At 40.1% G+C, this 19,558-nt stretch overlaps 1 protein-coding gene across 2 annotated transcripts in view; it reads right to left on the reverse strand.

Annotated features, from left to right (window-relative positions):
- The window catches only part of LOC102200246 (IQ motif and SEC7 domain-containing protein 1-like), a 94,558-nt gene extending 75,000 nt beyond the window's left edge, over positions 1 to 19,558 (reverse strand). Inside the window, exons 1-2 of one of the 2 annotated variants that reach the window (XM_005749044.1) lie at positions 18,826 to 19,552; positions 865 to 894 (exon numbers count right to left, since the gene is read on the reverse strand). In XM_005749044.1, coding sequence (XP_005749101.1) covers positions 865 to 894; positions 18,826 to 19,085 — 290 coding nt within the window. In that variant the 5' untranslated portion in view covers positions 19,086 to 19,552. Of the gene's footprint in view, positions 1 to 864; positions 895 to 18,825 lie in introns of both variants that reach the window. The other variant, XM_005749050.1, reaches the window with a different exon arrangement.

Below are 19,558 nucleotides of genomic sequence, written 5' to 3' on the forward strand. Positions count from 1 at the left end.
ACACACACACACACGTCTCTGCTTTGCAAGCACATACTGAAGTACACATATCCTGGGACTGTACAAAGACAAAGACTGGCACACATCTTCAGGCTGTGGCCCTCTGAATTTACTTCAGATTTGTAATGGGACATTTAGAGCAGAAGAGAAGCAGCCTGGGAGTGCAGACAGCAGAGAGTATAAGGAAAGAACAGACACAGCCTGGAAAATTGGTATCAAAAACACGGGACAGGCTCTGCCACAATTTTTCAACTTTTCTAGACTCTGTTAGGTTCTTGATACACCGCACTACAGAGGCAGGGGGAGAGACTGTTTGGATCCCATAGCGAGACATCCCTAAAGAGAGAAACTGCAGATAAGGAGTGTGTTTACCAGCAAGAGAAGCCCATCTACTCTCTGCATGCAAGCCATATTCCCTCAGCTTTGTTCACAGCAAATGATGGACTCACATTACAGTTTTAAATCAACCCACAACTTAACTCTGTCAGGAGAAACAAACCTATAAATCTCCAGCTATCGAAGTTCACACAGTCAGCAACTATCAACAGAAGAGTGTGACCTTGGACTGGACATAAAAATCTCATTACTTCCTCCACACTGCAATATCAAGAAACACCAATAACAGCCCTACCTCAGTTCCTCACTTACCCTGGCTAGCCTCATGATCCTTGGTTATTCATTTTCCTCACTCAAACTGAAAGACTTATGTAGGACAGTGTCTTCACCAAAGTATTTTCTGGAGCAATAAGACGATTTCCCCAAAAGGCACAAGCTTTTCTTTAAATTAGATAAGTATCAGGCAGATGCATCAACCTAAACAGATAAAAACAATAATAACAGATTTTTAAAAGCAGGTGGACATACCTGACCATTCTGGAGGCGTCACATTCAGATCTGAAAAACAAATGAGACACACGGTTTTAATGGTTTTTGTTAAACAGGTAGAAACAGGGATGCTGCAGTGCTTCAGTAGGACAGCAAAAGACAAGTGAAGTTACATAAAACGGCTCACTAACCACCAGGCTTTGATTCAGCAACTGCATTATTGCAGTAAAGTGCAGCTATCTGACACTGACAGGTGCTACACTTTTAAACAGATCAATCTGGTCTCCTGAGAAGTGGACACAATTTATATTCTAGATACAACTTTGGTGTGACATTTACAAAATATTCCACTGAATGTGTCAAAAATGTGTCTACTGAATCCAGTATCTTGTCCTTGAAGACAAAAAAAAAAAAAAAAAAACCCCAACCTTTTTATACTTTGGTGTTTAGATAGGCATGAAACTTTCATGATGGCCTGTGTAATAGAATAGACGACTCGTGGGCAAGAAATGTGAAACTACAACTATTCTGGTTGTAACAGCCACAGTGCTGTAAAATACACAAATAAATAATCCAATTAAATACAAAATGCAGTAGTCACATGTTGATTCATTTAAGGGAATATGGATCAAAAAGGGAAAAAAGGGATGAAAAGCACACATCGTGGCTACAGTGGACACTTTCCATTGCTTGTAAGGCACTTTATATGTTAGAACTTCTCTGTGGCTGGCTGACTGACCGAAAACAGCATAAGCAAGGGTGGCCCACATGTTAAAAAGTATGTGGTACAACCACATACTATAGTGAAAATAGTCATCTATGTCCACTGTGAGCGACCATCTTTGAACAGAGGCGGGGGTTTACGACACCAACTGTCTGCCATCTATAATCCAGTTTTGAGTTCCCTCCCCAGACGCCTTAACGCCCACTCACATCCTGGGCCATCTGACCTCAGGAAATCGCATGATAAGGTGGGGCCAGGTTTCACAATGAGCTCACCCAAAACCCTGGCTGATTGGGACCCACACCCGCTTTCACACCTTGGCTCATGTGATTAGAGGATCATCAGGGGGTCCTTTTGTCCCTCTTTGGGGGGGATACTCCCACTTAAATATTTGACCTTAGAACTGAAGAAGCTTCTCGGATGAGAGGTGAAACGTCTTCAAGCAACTTAAAGAAGTCCAGACGCTTTTCTTTGCAAGCTCCTTTGACTACGATGACCTGGATGACTGAGAACCTTCACAGACACTATAGTGAAAGCATAGTGGATCTCTCATGAGAGCCTTCCCATGAGCGGCTGGCCTACCAAAATCTCTACAAGAGCACATGAACGACTCATCCATGAGGCCACAATAGAACTGGAGCCCTCACTTGCCTAAGTTAAGTTCAGTGTTCATGATTCAACAATAAGAAAGAGACAGGACCAGAATGACATATCTGGCAGAAAACAAATAAACAAACAAAAAAACCCCACAAAGTCTTGTCTCAGATTTCCCAAAAAAAAAACAAAAAACAAAAACATCTTCATGATGACTTGGAAGGTTTCATTTGAAGTAAAACTAACAGCATAAAATGAACATCATACCAACAATGGAACATGGTGGTGATGGTCTCCTGGAACCATGGATTTTCCTCTCTAGCAGAAAATCTTGGAGAATCTCCAACGAGCATGTCATGTCCAAAAGCTCAGGCTTACTTGTGTTATGACAATGTCCCAAACACACCAGCAAGTTCACATCTGATTGACCATGAAGAAAAAGAAAAAAGGTTTTGGATTGGTCTACTCAAAGTCGATGGACTAATGGACCATAAACAACCACACAAAGAAGAGTGTGGGCCGATATCCTTCCACAGTGATGTGAAAGAATTATTGCCAGTTGTTCCAAATGCTTGATTGCAGTTCTAGCTGCAAGCTTGGTCGGTCATACCTATGAACCTTTGACCCTGCCATTTCATAGGTTCTTTTAGAAATTGCCTTTAGTAAATAGCATTTTAAAAGCAAGTACAGTGCTATTCACACTACAGAAATAAAATGTACTCTCTACTGTTAACCAAACCAAACAATGAGGGATTCATTTGTGAATAGACGGTATAGTTACTGGTACTGTACATACAAAGGCTTTTCTTAGAAGGGTTGTGCTGTTCATCCTTATTGTTGATGATTCTCTGCATAGTTCTTCATTGGTGATTGTTGTCCTCCTCATCATTCCAAGTCATTTTACTTGTTTGCTTGCCTGGGTGTTGGCCATGTACCATTCCTCTCATTTCAAATATCTATAGCTCACCTAAACATCTCCTTAAGACTGTCAGCAATTTTTCAGCAACGGCATCCAAAAATCTTAATTATTTCCATAAAGCACAGAAGAAACCTGATACCGTCTGCATTTTCATTAACGCAAATCCCATTTGGACTGTGGAAATAGGCTGAGGTAAGAATACAGCGGAGTCAATATAATGCAATGGTGGGATGAGATTCATTGACACACATTCTCCAGTCCAGATACAATTACTGGAGAAATTGATTGCTGTGTATACAATGCATCAGTGAAAAAAATGATCAGACAAAAACCATGCTTGACAAATCTTTGACTAAATGATATTTCCATCTTTTAAACAACTTCCCACTTTCTAACCCACCATCCTCAGAGGCGGCCACAGCACACAAGAAGTGGTCAGTACCCTGGACAGCTCCTCCAGCCTACAGATTGAATATGACTTCTACTACTACTAGTACTACTACTATTACTGTTACTACATTTGCAGAAATCCTGACTTGTGTGGTGAGGCATTCATTTTTATGGTCTTTCCTGCAAAACTGTCACCCTTGTACAGAAGACAAATGGACAGTCTGCTGCATCTTATACAGCTCCATGTATCATCAGTCATTTGTATTCATATGGAGCCTGACTTTCTGCCCCTGAGTCACTAACTTGTTGGCTATGGAAGGGCACTGGCAAAAAGGCTGCAAATGCAAGTGCTCATACAATTCTTAATTTAATATGGGAAACTGACAAGAAGCAGCTGCTCATTTACAAATCCAGCTGTTACAGAGCAACTAAAATTAGCATTCACAGAGTCATGTTTCTGATCACTTGGTGAATTTCATGTCTAAAAATCCAGTGCGTGCATCTCTATTGATCCCTTAAGGAAATATTTCCCTCTTTAACCGATGCTCACCATCCCCAGCAGTCAGTGCTCAGTGGGTTTTAGAATTGCCTGCAACAGCTGAAAAAACACATACGAGCTGTTAGAACGATACAAAATGATCAAGTTACCTAAACAGTAAGCAGAAACTCACCATAAAGTTCTGTAACGGTTACAGTGACATGATAGAAGCACCAATTAAAGCCATTTTAAGGCTGTAAATGACAGGTGCATCCATTTAAAGACATTCTTTTGCCTTAATTAGTCACAGCAGAGACAGGCAGAAAGAAGGTGAGAAAGAAAGCATCAAGTACACATCCTGCTGGCTAGGAATCAAACTGAGGACATGCTGCTGCTGATATTTTCAGCAATGTACAATGAACTGTAAAAATTCTAATGTCTGCTTTACTGCGATTTGCAGGACCTGCCTCTTTGACTGAGTCATTAGAACTCAATCAGGAATTGTACCAACTAGATTTGAGCCAAATTAGATTTCCGAAATGGCTACGGAAAACAGCGAGTTGAGAAAAAGCGCCTTCAGAATGTAGGGTTATATGAGAAAAGAATATTAATGGATTATTAATTCACTCAGGTTCTCAAAGCTAATTTGGGTGGTAATGGAAATAAAAATGAAATCCACTTTTTATTGCCTTATTTAAGTGGAAACTATCATCTTAATGATGACAAATACATGAATGAAAGCAAGAATCCAAGTTGAGCTGTTTTTCTTCTGCATTGCGCTGAAACACCAGGCACTTTCAGGTGCATTCCCAAAGCCTTTTAAATAATGCATGAAATGCCAAATCCCATTGGAAGTATCATTCCACAGGAAGGCCTCCTCAAGCTGTGAGGGTGGTTTCTCCAATAGCGGCCTGCAGAGAAGTGAAATCTCAAGTGGTAGAATTAAGATTTCCACCCCACAACCAGTATTACATTTACTGCCATCTCAGTGGCTTCCACTTGCCCTTTACCTCACTGCATGTGTACGGTACATATTTAAGCCCTTTTTTTCTCCTTTGGATCAGATACAGAGTCTGTTGCTGTGAGGACAGTCTGTTTCCTGTTGTGAGAGAGGAAATGATCAGGGAGGGCAGAGCGAGTGCAAAGAACGCTGACTCAGAGTTTATCAATCTGCGTTTCTGCAAGAGTAAGTGCAACTGGACACGGCTGCAGAAATGCATTAGTCTGCTCATTTAATCATATCTCCCAGCTTAGCATCAAATAAACTGGAACATCATCTACTGTGCAACACACAGACAAACACACCTTGCTTCCAACAAATTCCTGTTTTTACACTGTGTATGGCTTATTGTAGGTAAAACATTTTCTTCGCTTTCAGATACGTTACCATGTATTATTAAAGCTTGGGCACATTTTCCTAAAGCTGTTTTACTTTCCTCACCTCTTTCAGGAAAGGCCTGTCCCAATGTAATTAGAAACCCATTATTTGTTTTTCACTGTAAAATATTCAGTAGGGTTAGGCCTCGAAGAAATAGCTTCTAGCACTTCATCACTTTTAATGTGGCAAAAATAAAATAAAAAAATAGTACTGGGCAATAAAGAAAAACATGTGCACCCATTTCCTTCCACTTATTTAGAAAATATCAGAAGCTACTATAGTTATTATTATTTATTTTTTTAAGGCATTTGATTGATGACATTGCAAATAAGACTACTGCACTGGAGACCATATTTAATACTGCATGCAAACAGTGCTGTACCACATATTTGTACTGCAATTCTCTTACTGTACTTTGTGCTCTATCGGCCTCAACATTTAAAATAAATAAATAAATACAATCAGGACACACAGACCCATCTTCACCTCTGACCTCTTCACCTCGCACTTGACAAGGCTAACAGCAGGAATGCCATTATGAACGTCGCAGTCCTTGACTGAACTGGATAGACCAAAGTTATTTCCAAAGTTACCTAAACAGTTAGTGGCTTTACTGAATAATATACTGTAGAATTCAGCAGCAAGCGTGGCAGTTATGAAATGCTTTAAGCTTCTGCGATCAAACTCCTTCAAGCCGTGATGAAAAATAATAAATCTAATTCAGAGTTGCACTCAGTTTTCAAAACTTTCTACTGAAAGCAGAACAGGCCTTGTTGCAATTTCGTGGCTCTTGCCTCCATTCAGAACAATGGCATCAAATGATCAACGACTTGAACCTGCGGTCGGCTATAACAGCTCACTCACGCTGACAGGTCCCTCAGAGGAGGAACACCAAAGCTAGACGCTCTTGTGTACCTTTTCACATTTATTGTCAATATTTTATAAGATGTTTCCTTTTCAAAGAACACTGCAGTCAAGATGCATCATTTTAATGTTTGATGTAGATTTTACACTTGCCTCTCTGGTAAGATACTTGTTTATGTGTCTTTATTCCTACTTCCCATTTTTTTCCCCCCAGTCAAGTACATAAATTAAGGCCATTCATCAAGTCTTAGGCTCCTCAGTGCAATACACACTTCTTGTGTCCATATTACTGAGACCTAAATGATCTGTATTAATCAGCAGCTAATTAAAAGCACAAATGTGTCTTGCTAAGCAGATCTAATGAGTCCTCTCTGTAGTGGTTTGTTTCTCATGGTGCTGTCAAATTATGTATCTCTGAGGAGTTACTGGTGCATGACCCCCACAGGCTGTCAGCTCCTGCATAAAAGGAAAGTGGCAATTCTTCACAAACACACATTCGTACACACATACACACTTGTACAAGAAAACTGCACAAAGCCCCATTCTTCTTTTGCCCACTTTAATTTCTCATCATCTACACTGGAGTACCAGTCAGAGTTTTCCCATCTGTGCTTAAGACTGTTTTTTTTTTAGCTGCCCAAAAGGTTCAAGACACTCTTTGTAATTTTTTTTGTTTTCACAATGAGCAAAAAGATTTTCAACGGGTTCTTTCAGGTAGTTTTTCTTTTCCAAGCAGCATTACTCTTGAAATATGTGCAGCATATGGTTTGACATCACCTTGCTAATTTAAGCAGTCTTCCTTGAATGTTGGTCAAGAATCAATAAGGCCTCACAGATATGCAAGTTGTCCATTTCATGTACAATAATGTTGCTGAGTGAAACTGGTTGTACAGAAGGTGATGAACTTTCACAGACAAGTCTGTCGCCTCCATTAAAACTATGACCGCGGCGATTAGCTAGCGAACAAAAGCAATCACAAGGAAGTGGTTTGTAAACTGGTTCGAGAAATTAAAGTTTATTCCCCTAGTAGTTGTGGACATCACTGACCCGTCTGTAGACCTGTGTTAACTAAGACTTCGCAAATCATTTTCTGAGCAACTGCCATCAACCTCTAGCCACCAACTGCAACCAGCTGTGGAATATTCACTTTTACTTTATGACAGGAGGTTGTCAGATGGTCGCAGATCATTTTCTAGCCCTATGAGACCGGGGCCTTATTCCTACATAGTTACCATGATTGTCAGACAGCCAAAATGGACAAGTTAATCCCACCTGGTTAGTTGTTAAATATCTGTAAAACATCAGAAGTAGTAAATAGGAGAGCAGTTTTCTGACTCTATAAACCGGCGGTCCCCAACCCCCGGGCCACGGACCGCTACCGGTCCGTGAGTTGTTTGGTACCGGGCCGCGAGAGTTGAGGCTCGGCTGTGAAATGTATGGTTTTCAGGGTTTTTAGTGTTATCGTTTTTATCGTTAACTCTGTTTTCCGGGGTCTTTTCATGTGTGTTATGAATAAATCTTCTTTTTTTCGGTACCGGTACTAGGTTTATTTTGTTGCATTTATCCGCGACACTATAAAGGCCGGTCCGTGAAAATATTGTCGGGCATAAACCGGTCCGTGGTGCAAAGAAGGTTGGAGACCGCTGCTATAAACGCTTTCCTAATGACTTTAAGAATCGTTAGTCGTTAGCCAATGAGCATGCAGTTTATAAACAAAAAACAAACAAAAAAAAAAAAACACCTGCTTTTCACATTCTTTTTTTTTGGCTGCGCTGGAAATGCTCAAAATGGGACTTCAAATACCAACAGGTGACATTAGTAGCCATGTCCATCTTTTATACTGTGTATGAGAAAAAACTACATATGGCATGACAAAAAACTCTGCTTAAGAAAGAAAAAGCTCAGTGACGCCCCCATTTCAGACACTCTGCTGGATGTTCCCTGTGCTCCTTAGCTTTGTGGACAAAGTGTCCAAATTTTGTTTTGCAAGACCACGGGACAGTTGAGCTCTGGTCCAGAGGAGTAAGCGGACATAGTTTATGTTTCTTCGCATGGTAAAATTTTAAACTACATTATTTCTGGATGCAGCAACACATTTCCACAACAGGAAAATGTCTATTTTTAATAAAGTCATACCTAAGGGCCCAAATAGCAGGGCCATTCAATATTAGTTCTTTGTCCATTTCATCCAGAGATGTGGATTCTCTGCCTCTTTAAAGGGAATTCCCAAATTCTTTGCAATCTGACTTTAGTACCATATTGTCAAACACTTTGAACCAACAATATTTCACTTTTTCACAGAAGACGATCCCCCAGGGAGTCTCTTTTTTATAACTAATCATGTAAATACTGTAATTAAACTAACAATGTTGTCCCTGATTGCTGGCATCAGATTCAAAATAGCTCTCTATGCAATGTTCAAAATAACATAATCAGCATGTTTACCAGACACGGATTAACTGCAGTCCCAGATCAAATCTAACCAGTAAATTAAAAAAAAAAAAAAAAAAAAAAAAAAAAAAAAAAAAAAAATCGAAGAAAAGTTTATGATCTACAACCAGGTATAATTCATGTCTGGGAAACTGAGCCGTAGGCTTTAAATGGTTTATAAATTAAAATTTAATTTTGTGTTTCTTTGTATATTAACAGCCTCTCAACTTTTTGGATGGTCGTGTTTCAAACAAACACAATCAGCGAGATTACAATAGCATCTAAATAATATTAGACTTTTGTTTCCAGACATTTAAAGCTCTTGATCATGTTAAAAAGCCGCACTGGTTTTTTCTCCCACTTTGAATCCAAGTGGTCTTAAACACCCGACCTAACAAAGTGAGCTGGATACAGGGGGATCTCACTCTTACTCATGCTGCATTCCTGAACATATTGCTCGGATTTGGGTGAGCCCTCAGAGTCTCTTGCAAAGTCTGAGGTTATAAAGAACAAGAGAAGAAGTGCACTCCATCTACAAGCATCTGAAACGCACATACCGCAAGCCAACACCTGAGTGGAAGCAATTGAACCTGTTAAACCAGCAAGTAACCATCAGCAAACTTAAATACACAAACCAGTTAAGTACTCGCAACAGAAAATTCAGCCCAGCCAGCTGTAACAAGGCCTGTGTTGACATCTATCCATGGTGACTAAGAAGAGTGTGTGTAAGCAGTAGCTCCTCATCTGTGTTTAACTGTTGACTCAGCCTCCACCTTGTCAGCTTTTCACGCACGCACACACACACACACACACACACACACACACTCCCACTTGGCAGAAAACTAGTGGCAGCATTTCAAACAGCTCTCCACAGGTACTATGCTACAAATTGCCTTCGATTCAGCTGCTGCATCAGCTGGTTTTGACAGCTGTGAGGCAGATAATTGGTTCAACTGTGAAGAAATAAAGAATGAACAGGCAACTATACTTTGGCCTTGTGGCCGCTACAAGTGTGCTGTTTCAGTGCTGATCACAGTTTGCAATAATAAAGAAAGCAAAAACATCAGGGAATAAACAGAGAAGAGAACATTTTATCATCCATAAATCTTCTTTAACACAAAACTGACAAAAATGAAAAAGATGAGACTCATTTAGTACATTTTGAGTAAAGATAATATTGTAACTTTCTAGCAAAAAGCTGTTTTTGTCTCCATGAACAGTTTTTTGTTTGCTTTTTTCTGAAAATAACCAACTATGAGAACACAGAAAAAAATCTTGTCAATGTAATGTGCTACTTGTGAATCGTGAGCTCAGTGCTCCATTACATCATATGCAGTATGGTACTATAATACGCACAATATCTAATTGTGAGTTTCTTCCTTTGTCTGCCAAATCCTACTACAGCATCAGGGGCTGAGCAACCAAACCTGGCCAATAAGAACATCTTGGGCCCCTGAAGGTCCTCATAGGTATCAGATATTATGATGTCATCATGCAATCACACAGCAACATGTTAAAATAACCCGTTTTTAGGTTTTATAACACCTCATGCAAGCACACTGTTCTTTTTTATTTCATGACAACAACATCTCATTTATTGCCACAAAACTTGAATTGCACATGATATATTATAACGTCATCACGTTGCCTAGCAACTGCCTAGCAATTGGCTAAAATGACCCATATATTTTTGCATTTCGGCACCTACAACACCATAAAAACAGCACTGTATCATTTTCATTTCACGGCCAACAGCAAGAATAGGCCAAACAATACTGTATCTGCAAAAGCTGTTCGGCGCTTTGAGAAGACAGCATGTGTTCTTTCTTTCCTACTCAGAGCAAGGTGAGACAATTGATATACCTCACTACTCATACACTACCATCAGCAGCGAGTTAGATTAAATTATTAAAAAGACACCCCTCCCCCCGAAAAAAAAAAAAAAAACACATGAGAAGTCAGGTTTATATGACTCTAACACTTTAACCATACGTGTTTACTTAAGCTTCGATGTCCATCAACACACCTTAGTCAGATCCATTGGTTTATCCCTGAAGTTCCCGATCATAAATCATTTAAGCACAATGCAAACAAGCCACACAACTTGACTTTCAGGCATCCTTGTTTTCACTCATTTCATTCACTGAATCGACGCTCAGTCACAATCCAATCATTGTGGTTTCTGAAACGCATGTCAAATGGCGCCATACTAGCCTTATCTAGTCCACTGACATCATTACTCTCAAATCCCACAGGAATTGATATCAAGACTTTACTTGCAAGTTAAATCCAGCTGAGTTTGGTGATTTAAACATAAACGGTTTTTTGGTGAAGGCTTTACTTGTAACCCCATAAGGTAACAGTGTTCATTATGGCCATAATTATCCTATCTTATGAGACAACTAGCAAGAACAAAGGACACAAAACAACTGTAACAGTGTCGTGATAGGCCTGATTGGGGGAACCAGAGGTCAGCAGTGCCTGGCTTCCTTCCAGCAAGACTGCAGTCACACTGAGGAGGGACAGTCTATTGCACCTAAAGGCAGCCTGCAGTTGATTTTGAGTGCAAGTTTCAAATTCTCTTTGGCCATTGCCTGAAATTTATAGGTGGGTCTGGATGCAAATCATCCCTGTGTAGACATTAATCTAGTAGGGGCATTTCATTAGAGGGGGCTTTGCTGGAGAATGGGAGCCCATGTGCTCGTAAATTTGGTTTGGCACACTGATTGTTCAGCAGATCATCCGGTAAATGAGTGGACACCACCAGCCACAAGAAGCAGCTTTCTCCATTATGCTATTCTTTCCAGCCATGTGGTCCCAAAACACATGCTAAAGCCGTTACAGTGGCATGGGGTGAACTATTTATGAACCTGCCAATTTCCAGTCGACAAGCTCAACAGAGGGGGCTTAGGAAGGGCAACTAAGTTGTTCTTAGGCAGCAAATTACAGCAAAGAAGCCAAGACATAACATCTGTAACCCACACAGAAAGCAATACAAAACCACAGATGACAGTGAACAACAGTACTGACCAAATCAGCTACCTGAAAGGACATTTATCAAGTACTTGAGTATCTATTGATTCAATTGACGACACTAATTCCTATGAGTACTAACAGGCTTGGTTCCAAGCACTGGATCTGCAATATAATGAGATAAATTAAATAATAAAAAAACCAAAGCTTTAGAAATTGAAATGCAAGTTCCTTATTTAGGTATGAATCTCACGGAGCAACTCACAATAGCTTACCACAAAGATATGTAGCGGTATCACAACACAACGCACAAAACAATTTGTCTATCTAAACCAGGGGTGCCCAATCCCGGTCCTCGAGAGCTACCGTCCTGCAGCTTTTAGATGCATCCTTGTTCCCACACACCCGAATCAAATGAATGGCTTGTTATCAGGCCTTTGCCAAACATGATGGCATGCTGAAGAGGTAATCAAACCATTTGATTCAGCTGTGTTGGAGTAGGGATGCATCTAAAAGCTGCAGGATAGTAGCTCCCGGGAGCTACTATCCTACAGTCCCAATCCCGAGGACTGGGATTGGGCAGCCCTGATCTAAACAGAAAAGAGAACAGAAAAAGAGAAAAAGGAAGAATTGTTCACTTATTGCTGTATTATGGTGTTTTGTGGATTATTATTATTATTTAAGTTCAATAAATGTGTCACTTGAGTTATTTACCTCTCTCATTCATTGTTTCTTATGCTCACGTTACCGTGTTTGATAAGTGCAACCAAGAGGAGTCATAAAATAGTGACTCTGGTTAGTCAAACTGTCTGGGACTCCATTTTTTACAAGATAGGAATGGTTCAGATTTTAAAGAAAAGCCAAATCTCAAATGCATTTTAAAAAGAAAATGAAATATCCAACTGCTTTAACTGTCAAACATTTGCTCCAAAGCACAGTTTACCAGCTGCTGAATATATGAAATGACAGTAAATGAATCTATAAAACATATACTGAAAATGCACTGCCTGCCTAAAAATGTTCTTCTTGTTCTCACAGCCCTACAGAAACTATGCAGTCTGTGTCTTGGCAAGTAACCAAGCCTAGCACTGCACATCATCAACTCAAGAGCTTTGCTGCTCATTCACCAGCATTCAGAAGTCTTGTTCGAGCACTGGTGTTTGAAATAATTTCTTGTGTTATTGATTAATAATTGATCACTCAAGAGCACATATACTTCTTTATGCTCTTCATTTTCAAAGACTGCCTGGAATTTAAAAAATAAATAAATTTATTAACAAAGTCTTCTCCCACAGTCGCTGAACTCAAATCTCTAACATGACTCGGAATTTTCCACTGTTGTTTCAGTGCATAATTACATCAGATTTCCAAACATAGAATAATCAAAACATCTACATTCAAATATCTCTTTAATACACTTTGGAAAACTAAAAACTAAAAGGCTGAGTGGAAAAAAAAAAGAAGAAGAAGAGTTTCAGAAATGACATATCAGCTGTTTGTCATCTACAGTTGAAGTTATCACACCAGCAATCACATCAGCATCACAAATTTTGTTTACACTCGGTTGGCTATCTGGACCTGGGACAAAGTCTGAATGCTAAATGTGGCCTGGCAGACGCATCCACCAGCTCCAAGATAAGAAATGAAAGTAATAGCAAACAGTATTCTACCCCCAAACCCCAGAGGACCTATTCGGATCACAGTGGCTCCACTCTGATTAAAACAGCAGCTTCTACTGCATCACGCATGGAAAAACATTTTTTCGCAAACACTGAAAAGGTTTCATTAAAGGTTTAATTTGTGGCTGTAATTGTTTTAATCGCTTCTGAGACTGACCTGGGACGCGTGGCCGAAAAGCTGCCACAGTCTCAACATAACTGCACATGTAACCACTTATCATTAATGCGTGCAGCGAAAACTTGCAACGCTGTCTTGAAATACGTGTAACTTAATTCCACTGTGAGTACAAGGAATACAAGAAACTGTAGAGGGCTGTTAAAAACAAACTCCATTAGGAAAGAAACTATATGGTCAGCATAAATACTGTTGAACTAAAGGGCTGACAAGGCAGGCAACCATAGAGCCAGAAGTAACATAATATGTATGTGACTGTTAACGCTCACCTGAATGCCACACACCGACACTGACTGGGAATAATTCCTATTCTATTAGTCTTTCTAAGCCACTATGTAGTCACCCAGGTGGACAAGTTTATAAAATAACAGGGTCTGTGCAAACTGGGAAGATTTTTTTTTATATATACCTTGGCAGTGGCTGTCGATCCTGAGAACCTGACTGACAATGTTACAAGAACCTTTTCTGTAGAGTTCACTGATAAATAGGTTGACTCTTCACCACAGGTTCCACTATCAGTTTCACATCATATTTCCTGCTCTCTCTGTGTTGTGTCCAAAAGAGGACAAAGAGAATGTAAAAACAACACAGAGGGAAAACCCGTCTGTTTATAGCCAACCAGAGACACCAGTAAGCAAGGTAATGCGTCATTCAGTAGACTTTTTCCCCTTTTCTTTGACTTGTAGTCCCACAGCTGTTTTACAGTGGTTGTGTTTTTGTTTCTCTCTTCATGGCCCTCTTGAAGTGACTTACAGATGTCATCTTCAGCCAGCAACAATTGAACCTGCCAGCATAGCTCAGCGCTTCCCATATACAGTATGAACAAACATCACAGACTCTATTCAAGATCACTATCTAACAAGAAAAAGGCATGCTGGCTGCAGCAGACAATCAGGAACTAAAAACTATATTTTGACCTGTAATGAGAGCAAAATGAAGCAACACTAAATTCGCTACATATTGGTAGGGATGGGTATCAGGTGCCATAATGGTTCTGACATAAACGGTAGTAACCAGCGCACACATTTCGGTGCTTTATTTCGGTGTTTTGTTTTGTTTTTTCCTGAGATGTCATACACTTTGGATTCTAGCCAATCATTTTACCTTTCCAAGGATAGTAGTCAGGCCCAGGTATGTACGTTCTCTTAGAGCAGAGCTACAGATTAAAAATGCCCAAGGCGAAGCAGTCAAAAGTCTGACTGTACTTCACAGCAAAAGATGCAAACTCAGCAGCCTGCAACAAGTGCTTCAAGCACATCTACTGCGGGTGTGGTAAATCTCCATTAGCGAGTTAGCGCGGATCGCCCCGTGCATGGGGCTGGATGGTGCTTATCATTTTGCAGAAAAAAAAAAAAAAAGAGACTGCTAAATATAAAAACAAAAGAGGTTTTTGGACAAAGTTTGTGTTCTCCATTCTTTAAGCACCGATTCGAGCACTGTTTAAGCACCTGCACCGTATCAAAAGTACCGATTTGGCACCGGTATCGGATAAAACCTAAACGATACCCATCCCTACATATTGGTACATTTAGCAGGAAGAGTTAGAGGTAATGGCTTTAATCTCAAGAAAAGAAATGAGCAAAACAATGGCATAATGCATCACGTGACCATGCCCTCAACCCCCACCATGCTTTTCCCCCCTTCCTAATAAAAAGTTTAACACACAGCATGAGCTCAGCAGTTACTTTTCTAGTCTCACAGGAACATATATCTATATCCAACATCTTTCCACAGCATGGTGAATCACACCACATGTAAATTGGAGAAAAGACAACATTATAAATCCCAGTCAACTAATTACATCCAGTTTTCTGAAATTTTGCGTTTAAAATATGCAATTGAGCCCTTATCTGGTTAAATATGTGTTAACTACACTTGTTTAAGAACAAATAACAACAAATCTAATATATTAAAGTCAACATTTTACACAGAGGGATTCCGGAAATCTCTGGTTCACTCCATGAATAAAACCATTGCTAGGTTTTTACAGTGTTGGCTGTAAGTGTTCAGATTAATATTTTGGACTCACAGAAAATTACTATTAAATATTTTTAAGAAACTGACTTCATGCAGCTCTAATCATATAAATTCCATTCCCCAAGTACTTAAATCAACACTGTTTTTCTGTGATGGAAGTTGCATGACATTTTATGCTTAAATAGGCAAATGAAGTGCCAGTTTTTCAAGTATCCATTCATTTGAATAACTGTCTAATACATAACACCTATAGTGACATTTTCTTCCAGTTAGTCTGAAACGTACAGAGACAAACTGTCAACATTTACCAGTGCATGACAAAAACATGTTGTTGCCTGTAATGCTTCGCAATCAATTTTTAAAAAGTAAAAACAACGATGCACATGGGGCTGGGTGGAGTTTTACAAAGGTAGTGATCATAATCTTAAAAAAAAAAAAGAAGTTTATCTCTACCATTGAATTTCAGGCTTTGCCTTCCTGAGAAAGACAAAACTCAACGAAACCACTCGTTGTCTTCGTGACAAAAAAAAAAAGGTGATCAGACAGTCATATTAAATTACTATAGAGAAATGTTTAAAAACGTTGCTTTTGGTTAAATAAAAGCAATTTTTTTTAAAAGGTATTAATTACTGAGACTTAGATGTAGTCAGATTTTTGACATCTTCAAACAAAAACCAGGCAGACTGTTATTCTAAGTTAAAATAAGCATCTCTTGGAGTTTATATCTAGTATATAGTCATGAGTTGGTGCTCTAGTTAGTTCATGCTTAATATTCTCCTTTATTTCCAAGAAATAAAGGAAAATATCAGAGGGTAAATCTATTCCTCAAGAGGAGACTTTTCACACAGACAACTGGCCTAGTTTTGGGAATTACTTGTTTTTCTGGTAAGGTATTCGCTTTCCTTTTTACTGTACTTTTAATGCTAGTCACTTCCTCATTACGTAACCGGAATGACAACTACCACAGTAAGAGGAAAGAGGACATGCCTGACACAGCAAAGAAAGCTTTGTCTACATTCCCGGCATAATGTAAAAAAGAAAAAAAAAGGACAAAAGACTGCGTTGACATGGGGGTGGGGCGGGGGCATGCTTTGCCTCATCCGAAGGATGATTTTCAGGACAAAGAGCCAAAAGGTCTGACGTGCGTGTGTTTAAACAACATTATCAGCTGCTGTTTGCAGATAATTTTGATATTCAGGCATGTGATGTTTGATTTGCACTGAAGTGCTTTAAAAGCTCATTGTGATCACAGGGGGCATCAGCATGCATGTTTCTGAGATAGGAGGCAGCTCCTCCTGAAGAAAGAAACGAGTGGAAATGTTGTGTGCCTAGAATGGGGGTAATCATACAAGTCTTACAGCTGCCTTTCATCGGCCAGTATTTGTTGTGACTCAATGACAAGCGCTGGGTGGTAAAAATAGAAAAGGAAACTGCAGATACAAGTAGCAAAATGAGAGCTCTCTGCTGAGCAGCCCAGAAGGATTTTTGATGGAAAATGAGCTTCTTAGATGTGTCAAAAGATGGGAATATTAGTACAATAATTGGTGACATATACAAAAAAACCCCAAAAAAACCCCCAAAAACAACCCATTACAAATTAGATGTTAGTTTTGCATGGCTAGGATTAATGTGCTAAACTAAAAGCCATCTAAATACTTTGTGTTAACAAGCATGTCAACATCCTAATTTTCTATAAACAAAGTACAGGTAAGGCTGACCGCAATCTTAATATTTTGCAGGTAAATTTTTGAAAAAGTAGATACCTTTTGGTAGATCTTTGATCAATTTAATAAAAAAATAAAAAAACAACAAAAAAAAAAACCCAATATGCGTGTATACATACCATAACTGTGGCTCATCTAACCTACAGACAAGGACTGCTGTCCCCTGGCATGGGTAATACCAAAGCACCAAGTGGTATCAGCACATCTCCTAGCCTTACGAAAGCTGCTCACTCCTTATGGAGGTATGCACAGATATGGCGAAACAGGAGAACACTCCCAAAGTGGGAATTCCTCAGAGAAACAAGTTACTCGGTAGAAATATATGGGCCTCTTTTTCTTGCCGACTGTTACCACTGTCCCTGACCTTGTAACACAGGGGGAAGCATGACTAGACAGTTTAATTTCCAAGCATATGCTATTTAAATCCCATCTTCTCTTTGCTAAAATGACCTTTGCAGATCTTAGAATTAGTCTTGCTTAAGGCATCTGCATTCCTTAAATTACTCACTGCACTTAAGTGGCATTTTTAATCCTGCATCCTCCATAAACCCCACTTTACATTATTAACAGCTGCCATATTTTATCAAGTTCACTGGGTTAATCAGGGGCTCCTATGTAACCTTTGTGCCAGTCTACCACAACTGGACTCAAATAGTGTTCAGACACTGTGACAGTACAGAATGAGATGGTGACAGGCTTTTTCCCAGCGAAATCAGCTAGAATACCCACGTGAGATTTATAGATGGGGCTCACTAAAGGTCAGTGTTACAATGTCCCAATCTCATGAGTCTGGCTTTATCAGCTGGCAAAGACATATAGTCCATGAGTCATCAGTATTGATTTGCTGCCAGTGATCTTCATGACACTAACATGCCCCTGGAGATGAAGGTCAAGCACAATCACATGATCCTGCAGAGCATCAAAACTGAGTTAAACGTCTGCAAGCATTTTGGAGATACAGCCAACAGGGAGTGAAATTCAACACAGAAATGGTACAGGGAGGGTAAGACAGACTGCTAATACAAATGCCCCACAACTATCCTACCTCCTCTGCTCTGCCTGGGGCTTAACCCTTTGGGTCTGTCCTAAACTATTATTGCATAACAGATTCATCCAAAGTAGCATATGTGTGATGTTTCCCAAAGACTGCAACTACTGGTTTCTCATATCAAGGATATTTGGAGGATACGTGTTTGTCTACGCACATGAAACCCTCCTTCAAGTGATCTTTTAAATGAGTTCAAACGATATTCTGCAAGTTTAAAACTCTAATTTTTAATCCAAAAGAACCAGAAAAGGGGGTTTTCTCAAGTGCACAGAACCATGATCATGTTTGTGTACAGCATGTTATCTGCACTAGATCTGCAGACCTCTGAGTGTGTAACTGACAATTGCTGTGCAATTTTTAAGATTTATCTGCTGTTTATTTGACCAACAGACACATAACGATGATGGCTAGTATGGTCACCAACCCATCAGCAACAGCGACGTTAATAAAAGGAGACCGTTGATTCCCAAAGCAGCAGCTCCGTGTAACTGTGTGCCATGAATGTGGCTCCGCGCACTTTGGCTCTCGTTTAGCATTAATTACTTCACTCACATTTAGAACTTTTTTAAAGACTAAATGAGCAAACGCAGCTCTACGGCATTAATTTAACTTTGACAGAAACAACATAAGATGCCGTTGTGACTTACTTTTCCTGCGTGGCGTGCTCCTTTATGGCTCCCAGCGTGGAGAGGCTGTTGCTGCCCTGCAGCAGCCTGCAGGTTGCCAGGTGCCGCTGGTACTGCTCCTTCAGACAGGCGTTCTCCGAGCATAAGTCGGACACTTGCTGCTCCAGTTCCTCTATCCTCCCCCTCTGCCTCTCCAGCAACTCCTGCTGCGTCTCGATTATTTTATTAAGCTCCTTCAAATATTCCGCAGCCCTAGTAGGGTTCTCCGTTGGGCTTTCCATGTCGCTCCAACTGCCGTTTTTCTCCTGCGTTCCCTGTCGTAGCGCAGAAGCCGGGGAGATGGTCCTCTATAGTCCAGGCTCGGGTTTAGGCGCAACAATTCAGTGCGTTGCGCCTTTTACGCCTTGTCATTGTTTTGTTTTGTTGTTTTTTTTAACAAAAAAACAAAAACAAAAAACGATGAGGGTGATAATAATCCGAATCAGAAATACTCCCGGCTACACGCGTTTCCAAGTCCCACTGCCACGAAACTAGAAACTACTCACATATCAAGGCTGGGAATGTCAAGCAGGCTTCAACATATCATTCACCCGCATGTGACAGACTTCACCGTGAGGATCCCGGCTGGCTCTCTAAAGTCTGCTCATTCCCCTGTTGGCAACGCGGTATGACATTTTCTATTAGGTCCCTCTCGCTCCATGCCGTTCCCGTGACTTTTCGTAAACAGACGCTTGGCTGACGGAGTGGGCGGGGT

The sequence above is a fragment of the Pundamilia nyererei genome, unplaced genomic scaffold (genome assembly GCF_000239375.1).
Source record: "Pundamilia nyererei isolate P.nyererei 1_Seehausen unplaced genomic scaffold, PunNye1.0 scaffold00236, whole genome shotgun sequence".
Taxonomy (NCBI): Eukaryota; Metazoa; Chordata; class Actinopteri; order Cichliformes; family Cichlidae; genus Pundamilia; species Pundamilia nyererei.